The sequence below is a fragment of the Antrostomus carolinensis genome, unplaced genomic scaffold (genome assembly GCF_000700745.2).
Source record: "Antrostomus carolinensis isolate BGI_N321 unplaced genomic scaffold, ASM70074v2 scaffold8380, whole genome shotgun sequence".
Taxonomy (NCBI): Eukaryota; Metazoa; Chordata; class Aves; order Caprimulgiformes; family Caprimulgidae; genus Antrostomus; species Antrostomus carolinensis.
Genome location: NW_010287681.1, coordinates 20,519 through 36,769, shown reverse-complemented (window position 1 = coordinate 36,769; position 16,251 = coordinate 20,519). Strand labels below are relative to the sequence as shown.

Sequence of the window (16,251 nt, the reverse complement as noted above, 5' to 3'; positions counted from 1 at the left end):
GGGAAAGGAGTACACTACACTGTGCTAAGGATCCACCTGTTTCCTAGTATTTAGTGGAATTTTTAAGGGATTATCTACTTAGAATCACAGTGTAGCAGCATTTCAAGCAAAAAAGTTTCCTGCGTTTCAGTTATCAAGTGATACGGCGGGGAAACTTAGTTTTAATTTAAATTAAAGAAATATTTTCCAAAGAAAAGCCACCTGGTACTTTACATGAGAAATACAAATTCATTTTGGTTGAAAAGAGCATAATGGTACGTACCAGAAAAGAAGCTCTAGGAATTCAAGAGACTTTTTAGCCACAGCAGAAACCTGGATGTTTGCAAGACACTTGTATGAACAATTCTAACTTATTCTTAACTGGTTTTTAAGGGCAAATTTAGCTTTAGGTTTTCCACAAAACTGTTGATTACTCAGCACTTCACTATGGAAATACTCTCACTGATGGGCACAGGGATCCACCATATGTAGTAATGCTTCACAGTGCTGACTTGTATGGTAAATAGCACTTAGCTGAATTCAAAGAGGCTAAAAAATAGAGGTATATTGCACTAAGTTCCTAAATCGTTAAGTGATTTTAGGCTGGATTTTTGCTCCAGTTGATACCAAACTCTTCTAAAAAAATCTTGATCAAAAATCTGTCAGCAGAAGCCACGTATCCTAGACACTCAGAAAAAATAAGTAATTTCATGTGTGTCATGATTTTTGTCTGACAATTTTCTACAATGGCCTAAAATATTCCCAAACCAGTTGTTCATTCCCACTTGCAAACCTCAATGCAGCACCCTCAGCTGCAGGCCCTCAGTAAAAAAGCCTCAAGGAAAGAAGGATGAAAAGTCCCACCCGGATGTTACATGTAGATGCATCCTTATGAACAGCTACTTGGTTCCACAGCACTTCTCCTATCTGGACAGCTACAGCGATAACGATATTTATAAAATATACAGACACTGAAAGTGTCAAAAGCACATAAGATTTAGGAACAGCAATAAAAGCTGCTCCTCTTCTCATTTCCCTTATGTGAAGTTGTAAATGTTACACAACTAAGTACATTTAAGTGAAGAACAGGTGACAGATACACAACAGACAGTAGGAATTTAGAAAAAAACTGACTTTTACAGATATGCAACTGTGTATTAGTGCTAATGTTGAAGGAATTATGGCAGCTTCAGAGAATTAATTTCAAATTCAGTTTTAGCTTCTTGCAAAAATGGTAGCATGAAATACTCAACATAAATTTATACCAAACATGAGAAGGTGCCACAGGGCCACAGGGTATGCATGTCTGCTGACAGTTAAGTAGCTTTGTTGTTTCTCTGAGAAACAACTGATCTCCCCAGTCCTGCCAGAGACAATGTGCATTTCTGAAATCTCACAGGTTCAGAGCTACCAAAGCCATATGCTTCCTCTGAGGCAAGCACAAACACACGTGCTTGTTGAGGCTGCCAAGCACCCCCACCATAAACAATATTATCTTCTGGGCTAAAGCATAAAAAGTGCTACAGCATAAGTGCACAAACTGTTGTCACAAAGGTAGTATCTGTATAGCTGTACATTTCATTACTTAATAGAGAATGATTAAAACAAGAAATCAGCACTGATAAAGAGGAGAGTCTGTCATTCCCAAGACTGAATTGATTATCCAAGATGAAATCATACCATGGTGTTGTCACCCATCCATACTGCTACTTCCAGGTCATCCCACTTGCAAGATGTGATGGTAGCGCAAATTAGTGCTGTTTATTACACAATCTTCTGTCTTCCAATATTATCAACAGCAAAGTTTTTACCCAAATGTAATTTAATAGTGTTTCATTTATGACAGGCTTTCCTCTCATTTCTTTCAGTCTTTATCTCTTCCTTCAACTATAACAGCAGAATGCAGATTACAATTTTTCCATGTGGGGCTTGTTGAGGATTTCCATGGATAGCAGAACAGCTCCAACAGACCATCCTTCATCCTCTGCTGCTCACACTCACCCATGTGCCAGTGCAACTGAGAGGGCAGCACCACTGTTTTTGCAGCTCCACATACCAGAGAAAGTGATTTAGGCTAAAACATAACCCAGGGGGAGGGGGGGGAAAAAGGTATTTTAAACCAGATCAGTTCACACAGCCAGTTTACCATAAAGGCAAAGCCAGTATAAAGCACAGGGACAGAGATGGCTTAAATGCCATCTCCCATCTCTGCAGAAAGATGTGCTCAAACTGCTGAAAATAAATCACTGAAATGTACCAGCAGAAACAGCGATTTGGGGCAGGGACACATGGCTTGGGCTGGGATTCCCAAAATCAGTCTTGTTGCTGAAAGTAAGGATCATGTGAAATGAAACACGCAGATTACTAGGCACCTGGCTCTGGACTGTGCTCGGGATTCCCATCTTTTGCATCCTAATCTGGACACATGACTTTAAGATCTTTGGCTACTGGAGAAAGCAGTTTGTCTTTTTAACCCCCCATAGACAATTTCTGAGGCTGCTGAGAAAAACCCCTGTTATTTTCCTCCTTCCTTTCTTCTGCTTTTAAACATTCCTCCTGACTTCCCCAACAAAACAGAGTCCAACAGAAAACATCTCCAAAAAGCCAGAGTCAACAGCAGTAAGTCTGTAGTCAGTCTTCATGCTGCAAGGTCTTAGCAAACCCACAACTACCATGAGAAGCACTGATGTTATCTAGCTTAAATGGAACACCTTATGTGAATGCCTGTCAGTGCAGCACTGTCTGAAAGGATCTCTATACAGTTATACAACATAAATATTTAAAACTATTTTATTCTCTGTGACAACTTAAGATTCTGCTGAAAAACATGTGTTTAACCAGAGAATATACAAAAGCACTATTCATTGTAACTTAGACATTTAATACTCCAAGTTCTCTAAACATGCATTTTAGTCTCACTGCCTACTTTTTATTATGAGATTACCAGTTTAATTATGAGGACACCAATCTCTTGGTTTATTGTTGCTACACCACTTGTGTTTTAACAGAAATTCTTAAAAAAAAAGTTTAAAAATCAAGGCAGTGGCACTTTTTTAAAAAAATTAACTTATGCATTCACTGAAAGCAATAATAAAGAATATCTGGTTGGCTAAGTGAAACAGTATGCAGACATCACTCATTCCTCTTCTTGGGACAGTTTCCAAATGAAAACATATGATGGGAGTATGGCTGAAGGTGCTGTGTGGGGTGACAGAGTGCAGTGCTAAAACAATAGCTGACTCTGCACGTTTGAACTCCTACTTATAGCTTTTCCCCTGGATAAAATAAAACCATATTTATTAAAGTATCTGTATATTCTGGTTCCAGAAGATCTGTGGCTCACAAAAGGATTCCCAAGTCTTTAGCACTCCTCTTCCTTTGTTGGCACAGGACAAGAGTTTTGTTTTTTAATTTGCAGAAAAGCATATTCAGTCAAGTTAAGCAGTTTGTGAATCAACACCTAAGCCTTAGAGATTTATTTTCCATTTTCCCAACTTGGAAACCCCATCTGTGCCTAAGAATGTTGCTTCATGTAAAGAATAGGAAAATAATGAAAACAAACACAAAAGTGCAGTTCTGTCAAGAGCCTACATTCACAAAAAAGAGATGGAGTGGAAGAAAAATAGCTTCCAACCCCAGAACACCCAGTTCAGTGAGAGAAGTGTCCAGACTCCACTGAAATCTCTTTGATGGGAGTGGGAGGAGAGGCTGGTACAGCCCTGTGGAATTCCTCTTTAATGTGACTTCATTGCTAGATGGCTTACTAGCAGTAGGGTGGGGGGATAGAGTTTAAAGACTAGCACACCCTGTAGGGCAGCACAGCCTGCATTTCAATATGAGAAATTATCTCCATCATATATTAGGAGAAGTTTCACTATGGAGCTTGTATATTTCTATTTATTCCTACTTCAGTAGTGCTTAAGGACCTTCCATTGGGTCCATACATGACTGAACTCTGCGCTGTATGGAAAACAACAAGAAGCTATTTGCCTCCTCGGCAAAAGAATAGAGGAATGTTGGACTGATGTGATAGCAGACACACGATGGATGGCTTTCACGGCTTAGTGGCTTTATGGTATTAGTGGAGGAAACAGAAAATACCCGACACACACCCCCATCCCCCATTCAATCACACTGGATTTGAAAAGATGACCAGTTTACAAATGAAAAGAAACACTCTGCCTTAAGTAATTCCCCTGGAGGTCAGTGTTCTCAAACCCAGGCCCCATGAACCCTTCTTGACTCTGCCATCCTCTTCAAGCCATTCTCCTTCTCCTAGTACATGCATCAAGGAGCCTTCTCCTCCATTGACCAGTCTCTTCCCTCCTTCATTACTCACAGCTCAATCTTGTTATTGGAGACAGTAGGCAGCAAGGGGAAGAGAAGATAAGGCACAGAGAACCACTGGAACAGAGTTTTCTCTGTTTCGATGCTACCCTTAGACCCCTCTGGGTGACCCATCAGCTCTGACAGCTGAAGCTAAGACTGGAAGAAATGAGCCAAGTGGAAGGCATACTGCCATAGCACAACAGAGGCAGGGGCAGCCAAAATCGTGGGCTCAGGTGCTCCAGATCTGCCCAAGTTATTATTAAGCTCCCAGCAGGGTAAGAAAAATACCAGTGCTGAGGTTGCTAACTGCTTGAATGCCTCCCTGAGAAGTGCTGCTACTCAGCCTCATTCCCAGTGATGGCCCCAAGCTGAGAAAGCTCTCCTTTGTTCTGCAGGCTGGCCAGGCAATTCACTGCACTCAGCCAAAATATTTGTGTAATCAACTTCCATGTTATAACCTGGAAATATTTTCATTTGTCATGATATTACCTAAAGGCAGAGCATTGGTAAAAATACATGTCATCTGACAAATTTGGAAGACTGGAACAACCACTTCTCCTTTCCCCCTTTCATGACCTTTACATTCTTCAATTTAGTTTTACAATGCAGCATAAATAAGGTGATTTGAGGCTCTTCAATAATATCTGTCAGGTTACTATGTCAGTCTTTCAAGAGGACAACGCTAACTTACTTACTGGCCAAATACACCGATCCTGCCTCATGCCATATGCCTGTCCTTCTCTTTTATCTCCTGGAATGTTAGCTCACTGTGCTTCACTTGCCTTGCAGGAAGAGGCAATGCATCTCTTAAAAATCTATAGCCTGCCTTCATTCAGACCTATGTTTCCTCCCCCAGGTTGAGGAGGGCTGCTGTAAGTCAAGGGAGAGTTCACCACAGGAGAGAAAACCAGCATAGTGAAAGAAGGCAGGTTACTCACCAGGCATGTATTAGTGGGGAATATAGCTTCCCCCCTGCCAAGAACAGGCACTGAAGCCAGAGAAATTTGGGAATGGGAATGTGTACGTTTCCATCCTCTTCTATCCTCCCCCCAGTTATCTAAACTTACTTTTAATGGGTCAGTCAACTTTATTTTGAGTAATAGCTTTCTGCTGCAACTTAAAGACCCATACTTCAAGAAAAGTGAATCCAGAAAGGAAGTCAACAGTGATAAGAGTTGATATTTTGATATTTTCCATATGTAGCAAGAATATATATTAGAAAAAAAAAGCAGAGATTATTTCATAGAGAGTTCACGAGGCCTTTAAAATAAACCCATCCTCCAAACACTGAAGAGAAATACTCATTAAGAAACAAATTCAACAGTAAAATAACAGAGGTTAGTGTGCAGTGGGGGCAAATTCCACGTTAAACCCACATGCTATTATAGTATTTATTACAACTACTGCCAATAATCTTTTAAACTATATTATAAACTCTGGAGCCTATGATATAAAAACTCACCCTTACTCCTAAACCCCCCTCATCCGATGCAATTCCTAATACTGTAAGCATTTCATGGTACACTGTAGCTGTTTATGTCCTTTTCATATGCTTCTAAAGTGACAACAGGGCTGGTATTACTTGTCAGAGGTCACTTCTTGTACTTGATCCATGAAATGACACTGGCACACATATGCACTCCCAAAATCAGATGTGCAGCTATTCTTTGTACTGCCCTCAACATCTGCTTGAGGCTTATTCTGTTCTCATTTCAACTCCTGAAAAATATTCATTCATCTAATACCAAATGTCAAACAAACCCTTGCTAGAATCAAGAAGTAATAAAAAAAAAAAAAGTACAAGCATGAGCTACTAGGATAAAAACAAAAGCTTGCCTGCTTAGAGAAATAAAGAAAACCTGAAAAGCAATCTAAAAGTGGGACTACAGAACACAGTGTCATGTAGAGACACCTGAAGAAGTTTAAAGACTCCAAATGAGATACTTCAAGGAATATAACCACATTAGCACAGGTTTCTAATCAGACTAGCTTGCTGTGATACTCAACAGGACCACTTAGCTGAGCCTGAGTACTGAACTGACTGTTGTATCCACTGTCTAAATTTGCTCATTCAGCACATGCTTGGGTATCACTAGACAACATGCTATAAATGTATAAACACATCTCAGGAGTCAGAAAAAAAATAGCTGATCCTCAACTTTCTAACAGTATTTAACCGATCTAGGAAAGACTTTCTTGTTTTTCTCACATTATACGCATTTGTAAACACCTTTCAAGGAGGTCTTTGTTTTCAGATATACATTTGGAAATTACATGAAACAGATGCAGGCCATTTGGAAAATGAGCCCAGTTGACCTGGACTATCCTCTAATTAGATGTCTGACTGTATACTAATAATGCAAATTGCTGCAAACTTTGGTCTAACTAGTAAAAAAGGATCTAAACCCCTATGTTTAAAATATATGGGGTTTTGGTTTTTGTTTTTAAATCCCCACGGCTTTCTAACAAAACATCAAAATGTTGAATGAACCTATTATGGCTACAGTGGTCTGTGCTGTTGGAAGCTGTTCTAATTATAGTCAGTTTTGCAAGCAAATTCTGATGAAGTTTTCCTGACTGAGGCAAATAAGATGCATAGACATCACAGGACTAAACGGAGACATGGAGTAAAGGGAAGAGCAGAGTAATCTCATAAAGGCAGACATAGGTATCAATGAAGTGGGAGTGTTTTTATGCAGAATATTTCCCCATTTGACCTTCCACAGGGGAAAGAGGAAAAAAAAAAAAGAAGAAAAAACACTATAGCAAACCCCATCAAACTTGAGGCCACCAGGATTTAATGGTATTCAAGTAACTGGACAAACCTGAGTCACTGGAAAGATGAAGGATGGAAATACATCCTTTCATTTACATTCCCTTTAGGCACAACGACAGGGCCAATAATCTGTCTGCATCACACCTTACTACCTCTTCTCTTTCTTAATTTTCTGTCATAGTTATCCCCTTGAACAGCAGAAATCAGTCCTCAAAATTGCTACATCAAAAAATTCTACTACAACATTAATTCATATCTGGATGAGGTGTCTTTCCTTCATGTCTCTGTGAGTCCAATGACCTAACACACCATACAAGTGACAGCACTGCTGTTTCACTCTCCTACTTCCAACTGCTTCAGTCCTCATCCTTTGCATAGTAAGAATGAAACAGAAGCCTGAACTTTACACTTTACTGTTTTTGTTGGCCTGAATTTACTTTTTTACAGTATTTTAAAATCTTTGTATGTCTTTTATAAAATCCCTTCAACATATTTTTGAGGCTTATAATACTTGTGTTAAGTTACGGGATATTAAATTGATGTAAAGATGTGATTCATTCTCTTTGTGCTTAAGATCATGCTGCTTAAGCAACACAGCACAAAAAGATGTGTCTGGGAAAGACATTAAAGTAGAAATCAATCCAATTTTCTTCCTTCATAGAAGCAGAAATACACCCCTACCAATCCTTTCTGCTCATTCATACCACAACATTATAAGTTATGTAGAATATAGTAACATCAGAGCTTAAATATGGGACTCGTCAAACTCTAACGTGCTCTCTCTGTAACACAAGTATCCTATGGGGAAAATTACACATATTTCTGAAAGATTTTTTTTTCCATTTCATTATGCAAAACCCATAAAATGATATCCTCAGTTTCCAGAGCATCTCATTAGAGACAAACTCAGAAAGGCAGATACATTGTCCATTTTTTGGCTGTAAAAATGTTCTGTGGGCAAAATGCCGTGAATAGATGCCACGGTTCCCAAGGTTCTTCCATCTACTCTGTGAAGGCAGTGGTTAATACTCATAGGAGTTGGCTGGACACTGACATTTGGGAAAACAGTGGGGGTGGTAGAAAGAAGAAATAAAATGGGTGCAGCAGATACAGGGTATGTATCAGGGAGGAGAGAGAGAGAAAGACAACAGTAGGGCATTATCTACCTCAGGCTGAACTTTTTTTTGGTGAGAAGATTCAAAACAGGAACTTTCAGCCATTTAAAAGAACAAAGCTGAGGTTCTGCTGTTAAAAAAAGAGCATTCAAACATTTTCTAAAGAAACTTTATCACTGTCAATTGGGGCATAGGATCTGAAATTTGACAAGGGCTTCCTTGGTGACAGAGAAGTCTATTTTGCTGCCCAACTTCTAACCCACCCACATTTGGATAGTCAGGAAGGTCCTGAGAAATCATTTGTATAACCTTCTCTGAGCTCTGTCCCTCCAAATGTTCTGCCTTCCAGCATGGTGCTTTCATGGGCCCAAGCAGCCCTTCCTTGCAAGCTGCTCCTCTTGACAGCTCATGATGCTGCGATGTTACCTTGCAGATGAGTGCAATAGCAAAGTCTCCAACACATGGAAAAAGAGTCATCATCTCTGGCACACACAGGATTGAAACTTGGACCACACTATCCTTTATTAGGTTACCTGATTAATGGCCAAGCAAATTAAATACAAAGCCCAAGCAAGGATCAGAGGAACAATGACAGGTGGAGGAACCCTAGTAATGTAATCAGTGGAAAACCTAATCAATGAAAATCAGAGCATACTGAATTGTCTGTTTCATAAGACCATCCAAGGGAAAGGATGAGACCATTGTCCCTGGTGTGAAATGCACCAAGGTGAGTCAATGGGGAAACTCTTTCATCAGAAAACTTTGCAAACAAGAGGGGGTGATTGCCTGCAGCAGTACAGGGACTCATTATGGGATGAGGGAAGAGCAGCATTTTGGGACTGTGTAAAATTTATGAGGTGGTTTTTCAAGGGGATTGTGGGAATGTGTAAAGACTTAGGGAATGTTTAGTGAGAGGACTGAAGATGGGGAAAGGGAGTAATCAAGGTGGATTAGAGAGGAAGAAGCGTGGGAAAAATAGAGGGAAAAGCAGATGAAGGGGCTGGTTGAGTGTAAAGGTAGCTGGTCAGCAGCTTGTCTGACTGAGCTCTGTGCCCCAGTACAACAGTCTGTCCTCTGTTCTCATTAAATCTGATTTCTGACCACCTTCTGTGTGGTTGTGCTCTCTGCTCTAGGTGTATATATTTGTATGAACAATACAGATCAGGAGAAGAGGTCTAAGTGCCAGCAGCTGGAGTGAGCTGTGAACCTCAGGGGCTTGTAGACCCTGCTGCAAGCAACTGGAGCAGGGCAGGGGCACCGTGGGCTGCTCCCGGATAGACTGAGGATCTAAGGCCAACGGCAGCAGTGACACATATTGTGTGTGCCATACTGCACTAGCAGACTCCAATCCTGATCAGCAGTGGAGAAGGAACAGGACTGGGCCACCTGTGCTCTTCATGTTCATCTGAGGGCTGTGGGCATGTAAGTGGGTGCTGGTATTGACAGTGCTTTCTCTCTGTGTTGCCCTGTCTGACTGGGCAGATGTGTAGCGTGAGCATGCCTCTAATATCCTTCTCATACAGTGAGTGAATGCTTCAGGAGCCACAATTTGGTGCAATACCCATGACTGTGAGACAGTAAGTATATTTCATTTTAGATGACTGTCAGGACAAATACAATGACTGTGAGATCTTCGTGGAGAAGTCTCTCACAATACTTTGTGAGTGTTCCATCTACAAACATACTTTTATGTGAAACAAGAAAGTATCAGAAACATCATTCAATGCACTAAATAACAGGCACTAACACTAAGTACCCTGATCCTCTGATTAGACAAGCCACAGATTGATTGTTCTCTCCAGCTTTGTGATTTTAATCCAAGTCAAGCTCTTTTAAGTATGTCAGATAGCTTTGTTGCAATGTTCTTCTTGTTTTAATTCCGACACCGATGCAGCATGCTTTCATTAAAAAACAAAACAAAACAAAAACCTTACCTCCAAGCTGTAGAGATATTTAAAACTGTTTTTCTGATTGGCTGCCTTTTCCACAGCTTGAGCTAATTCCACTGCTCCTCTACCACCAGCTGACCAGTGACGGCAGGGTACAGCATCAAATGCTCCACACTGCTTTGCAATCTCACACACCAGATCAACCTCGGCAGGAGAGTCCGTTCTGCCAACCAAATAGTTCCGTCTCATTATTTTGTTTATTTAGTTCTCTTTTATAACCTTTATATACTTAGCTTTATTCTACTATCAGAAGTTGTAAAGCAAGTCTATACAGAAATTGTGCCATATACATAAAGCATTTATATACAGCATATATATTTACACATTTCAAGGATAATTTTGTAATTGTTATAGCTAATTAACATGGCATATTAATATTTCCATAACAGTATATACTTTTTTTGGTGGTTTCAAAACCTTAAGAACAAATTAAGGATTTCAAGATCTTTATATCCATGATGAAAAAAGGAAGTTCTTTAATAGGTTATTTTCTTCATGCAAAAACTGATTAATTTAAAAACCAAGAAATGTGTGAAATTTGAACTGTGGATTTACCCACAAGAGTAATGAAAGAACAGACTTACTTGAAGACATTTAGAGCAACCACAACAGGAACTCCAAACAGCTGAGTAATTTGAATCTGTTTCTGTAGATTACAGCAGCCCTCAGCTACCAGCTGGAGGTTCTGTGCAATTAAATAAAAATTAATGGAAATGGTAAGATACATCAAGTCTTCCCCAGCCAAAGAATTTTCCATGAATTAAACTGAACATAAACAGTGCTGATCATGACAGTTGCAGGCAAGTAGAATACTTCCAGACAAAAATATTTTGGCACTTATTAATTCTTATTTCAATTAATAAGCAACAGACATATTTAAGTAACTAAGCAACATCCAGAATTTGTACATGAATGCATTGCTCTTTTCTGGGACACAAGACAGCAGTGCAGCTGATGACTGGTTGCCTGTCACGATGGTGCAAGGGCTGTCAGTCTCTTGTTTGCAAAGTTTATAAACAAACTACAGTAGTGGGGTGGGGTATGACATAGAGATGTGTTAGATACATAGTCTAATCTATATATATACACCAGATAAAAGCACATTATTGTATTTCTTTATTTACTCTTTTACCTCACACTTTGTAGGCCTTGTCTTAATTGCAACAACACACATATCCTCAGCCTGATAAAACCAAAATACCAGAATTTGTCTACAGTGAAGAGACAAAGAAAACAAACCTGTAAATCCACTCTTATTTGAAGAGTGACATCCAACACCAGATATGAAGCACAAACAGATTAAACCTGTTGTTTAATGAACAGGTTAAGCTATTAATTTCAGCGAGTGTCTTTGACCCCTGCACCACTCTGCTCTTGTGCTGCCATGAATGTCTGTATGATGGACTGGAATGAAGAGCTGATCAGTCTGAAAACTTAGTGGTCCTGGAAAAACTACTGAAAAAAAGTTATTTTTCGGCCAGCTCAGTTCCTCAGTACAATCTACCATGCAGTCACATACACAGCACACACAAGAGGGGTAACACTAAGTGGCTGGGGGAAGATAAGATGGCTTTACTTCTTGGCAATAACTGTTAAAGGTCTTCACTGAATGTCAGTATCAGAGCATGCTATTGTCAAACCTGAGGCTGCACACTATCCAGCCAGAGGAATGAGAAGTTCTGACTCTCCATACACCATATTATTTTGTCTGTTAAAACAAAAACTTTAGGATAAGTTTTATAATAGTTCCTCTTACCTCTTCTGTGTATTCTTTCTTCAAGGGGGCACCAGCAGTTACCTGGAATAATAAACAAAGTAATCACAGACTGACACTTGTCATAATCCTAAATGGTCAGAAGTACACTTTTGCTAATTTTCTATACTGCCAGTCAGCACATACATTGCACATAAGAACATAGCTTCACTGCAGCTTCTGTTCTATTTGAAGTTACACCACTACATGGAGAATAGCAACCCTTCCTATTTAGGTAACAAGATACAGGTAGTGACTCAGCAACTAGTTGTAAAGATTTATTAGAACAGAGGTAACTGGATCCCATTCTACATGTTTAACAATACACCAGCAGTGCAAAGACAATGGACAGCAACCTCCAACAGCTGGCTGAAGGAATAACAATAACACATATGCCTAGAAGAGGAACCATCTTGGGTGTCTTGTGATTACTGCTCGTGGCAAGGAAGAAAGCACAAAGGTATACAGACAAAGAACATCACCAGGGTGCTATATTGAGTTTCCAAGGACCCAATTACATTGATCCCAGGCACTGGACTTAGTCACTCTTGTCTCAAGCATTGGTCTTGGTCCATTTTATAGTTAACCTCCCAGTAAAAGTATGTGGTACTCTACAAGAATGATGCATTATGTAAACAAATGAAAGCTTTATACTTCTAAAGACACAGATCAGACAGAAACAGTCAGTTATTAAGACATATTTAAGTCCTATTTTTGCTAGATTGAATGACAATTGACAAATGACAATATATCTGCCTTGATATGCATAAAGCAAAATCATTAAAAATAAAGAAAACTTGCATTAGAAGTGGACTAAAATGATAGAAAGATACATAATTATGTCAACCTGAAAGACTGAAAAAGGACACCTCAGCTTTAGCTCTAACAGATGATTAGTTGTAAGGTAGACTATGCAATTCCAAAATTTTGTGGCTGTGGAAACAGGTCTGGTATTTTCACCCAGTGAGACTGTTTCCCTGGCAGCTCACTCACTGGCATGCTGCTGGGCAGATGAAAGTGTTTCCAGGAGTTAAGTGTCTGTCTGCTTGGCTAGCAGAGTTCGATCTGATTGTATGACTGAGGAGTACTTCTACAATCAGTAACCTGCGCACGTCTCTTCATGGTTTAAACAGCAAAAAAGTATATACTGGTGACTTTTGGTACACTGTGAAAACACTCGCACAATTTCATCAGTTACCTTAGCAGCCCTGAGGAAACTAATCTGAACAGATTAAGAGGACAGAAAGGGTTCCCATTATTGCAGTGAAAGAAATTTCAAAACCTTCACTAACAACATTCCCTACTTCCACTCACATACTGCAACCTGAACTCTTCTCATTCCTCCTCAGTTTCCAACTTTCCCAGCCTGTCACTTCAGTGCATTTACAAACGTTACTTCAAAAGGCAGGGAAAAGAATATATATACATATTACATCTTTTTTTTTTTTTTCCCATGCAAACAAACCTCCCTTCCTCAGCAAGTTTTAATACTTCTTCAGAGCTCTTTCACCCCTCTTTTTTCATTTATGCCTTTCCATTCCTGCGTTACCTTTGGAAGTAACATCTACATAATAAGGTAACTCAGGAGGGATATCTGAATACTGCCTCATAAGATACCCCCAGTATTTCTTAAACCAAGATATTTTACTTATTTCAAATATCAGCAACATTTTTATTTTCCAAAAAAGGTGCAAAAACTTACATTTGGCCCACCTCCATGCATCTTCAAAGCCCTCACTGTAGCAACAAGTACAACCACACTGGGAACCAAGCCAGAGGCTCTGCATTTGATGTTGAAGAATTTCTCCATCCCAATGTCAGCACCAAAGCCAGCTTCAGTTACTGTTAAACATTAAAAAAACAAAACAAAACCACACATAAAACATGCTCTCAGTTAAACACTGGGGGATATTTCTACTTTAGCATACAGTGCGCTTAAATATACACCAGTACTCAGTTTTGAATGAACTTTCAAATAGAGGTCTATTTACATTACTGAGTCTGATTAAAAAACTATTCCCAACTCAGAAATAAATTCTCTTATTCTTGATAGGTACAATATGTCATCAAAAGTAGTCACATGGGGGGAAAAAACCCCAAGCAATCCAAATTAGTTAGAATCAAAGTCTTTTAAAAACTTAGAGTCCTTTAAAATAGCTATTTATGTGTAATTATATTTAAAATGTTTAAAATTCTTACAGAACTAAGATTTCCCCACATTATCCCTTCTCTCCCTTGATTTCACTGAAGATGTGCTTTCATCATAATTAATGCACCTAAATTCTCCTAGGTTTGCAGAACTTCTGATCATCTCTTGCCTTTGTGGAGCAGATGTTTAATTATAAACACAAAAGAGTGTTTACAGTCATGCCTCAGTGTTGAAGATACTATTAAACAATGAATTCTGTAACAGGACTTTGCACCAAAGAAGTCAGACATTAATTTAATGTGACTCAGGAAAAAAATCTGTGCAGAATTAGGATATGCCTGGTATTTTTAGAAGACCTACAAATAAAAGAAGATAATTCTGCAATATATGATGTCATTTTCTTCAGAGCTAATTTTCTCTGATTTGTCAAATATCAATTATTTCAGCTGCCTCTTTTAAAATCCAAATAATTTATTTTTATTAGACAAACATTAGCAGACAGCAATTCAGAAATTCAAGGGATTAAATCTCCTCTCAGTTGAAAATTTACCGATGTAACTATTTCCCCACCAGAAGACACTGAAGGGTTGGGATCAATGTGTGCCTCTGGAAGATGTGAAGGAACTTTCAGCCAAACAAGTCAGGGTGGGAAAATCACTTGCTTCAGAGGCTCCTGGACCTGACTCCAAGCAGGGCTGGTAATGTCTCCCCATAACCCCAATCAGCTTGCAAAACCTAGTAAATTCCCTTTTCGTTCCCTCCCTCTTGCCAGTAGTTTTGACTCTCATGCTTAGAAGGGGACCACAAACAGCTGATTGAACATTTCAGGGCTGGAAACCTTCAGCAGGGTCAAGGAGGAGGAGGTGCAAATCAGCTCTGCTGCTGTGGGAGAAAGTGTCTCTCTATTGGCAGCTGATGGGCTTCAGGAAGTCCCAGCCTTTGTGCATTTGTCCTCACCCCACCGGTGCTTTTCCACCCCTTGGTTTTGCACAGGCTGAAACAATTGCCTGTGTGGCTCTGCTCAGAGGGAGGAAATGGCTGCTGGGGCTGGGGGAAGAAGCAAGAGCTAGCAAACAAGGGGTGGGCATGTGGCGGGGAGTGGGGACCTCTTGAAATAGTAACATGGCAAGTGTCATGTTTAACGTTCTCCTGAATCACTGTAAGAAGTATATTATCTTTTTCTGAACAGCTCTGAGAAAACCAGACATACCAAACACAGAAACAAACAAACAAACCCCCCCAAAACCAAACAAACAAACAAAAGGTTTACACAAACACAATAATTCATAAGAACAGAGATAACATCAGGATAAGTCCTACTAAAAGCAGAGCCAGGGATCACATGTTTGCTTTCCAGTAACCCCCATTCTTCTATTCCAGTCTCTTATGTGGCACAGTGTGATTAATGAGAACTCTGAGTTGGGAATATATAACCACGATCAATCTTTAATATAAACAACAGATAAACGACCAAGTACTTGAGAGGGTGGGAAAATAATTTGTCTCTTACAGAGATTGCCAGCGTATACACACAGCAGTCTCCTAACGTTTCCAAACAAAGTTTCCAGGGAGTTAACCATTTTCATGCAAAGCCGCTTCAAGGGCCAGTTTTCCTTACAGAAAGGGGAATTGCCTTTCAGGTCTGCCTTTCAGTGAGAGAAAAGCAGATTTCAGCCTTCCAGCAAGCACAGCAACAGCACAGACAGCACTTCACGGCTCTCCGGGAGCTGCTCAACACCCCGCAGGCAGTCTAAGCAGCCAGGGCAAATGCCCGGGAGAGCTGTGCAGGGGCACCAATCTGGGAAGCTGTGCATATTCCTCTATTTTTTGTAATGCTTTTCTTTGATATGTTGTGGTGGCTTGACCCAACAGTGTCCTGCACTCACTCCCCCCACCCAGTGAGATGGGATGGGAGACACAACAAGGGAGCACGGGATTAGGAATGAAGGACAGGGATGACTCACTCACCAGTTATGGTCATGGGCAAAATAGACTCAACTTGGGGAAGAAAAATAAATTTAGTTTGTTGCAAATCATCCAAGTAGCACAGTGAGACATAACAACCATATCTTAGAACACCTTCCCTCACCCCTTCCTTCTTCCCAGGCTCAAATCACTTTGCTCTTGATTTCTCTACCTTCCCTCCTTCAGCAGCATGGGGGGCAGGGAATGGGAGTTCAGTTAGTTCACCTCTGCCGCTC

At 39.9% G+C, this 16,251-nt stretch overlaps 1 protein-coding gene across 1 annotated transcript in view; it reads right to left on the bottom strand.

Moving 5' to 3' along the window:
• The window catches only part of LOC104521695 (monofunctional C1-tetrahydrofolate synthase, mitochondrial), a gene marked incomplete at both ends in the record, with an annotated part of 19,296 nt that extends 5,553 nt beyond the window's left edge, over positions 1 to 13,743 (bottom strand). The window contains 4 exons of the mRNA XM_010163774.1: positions 10,134 to 10,311; positions 10,733 to 10,833; positions 11,905 to 11,946; positions 13,604 to 13,743. Of these exons, the coding sequence (XP_010162076.1) occupies positions 10,134 to 10,311; positions 10,733 to 10,833; positions 11,905 to 11,946; positions 13,604 to 13,743 (461 nt within the window). The remainder of the gene's footprint in view (positions 1 to 10,133; positions 10,312 to 10,732; positions 10,834 to 11,904; positions 11,947 to 13,603) is intronic.
• Between the last annotated feature and the right edge of the window lie 2,508 nt (positions 13,744 to 16,251).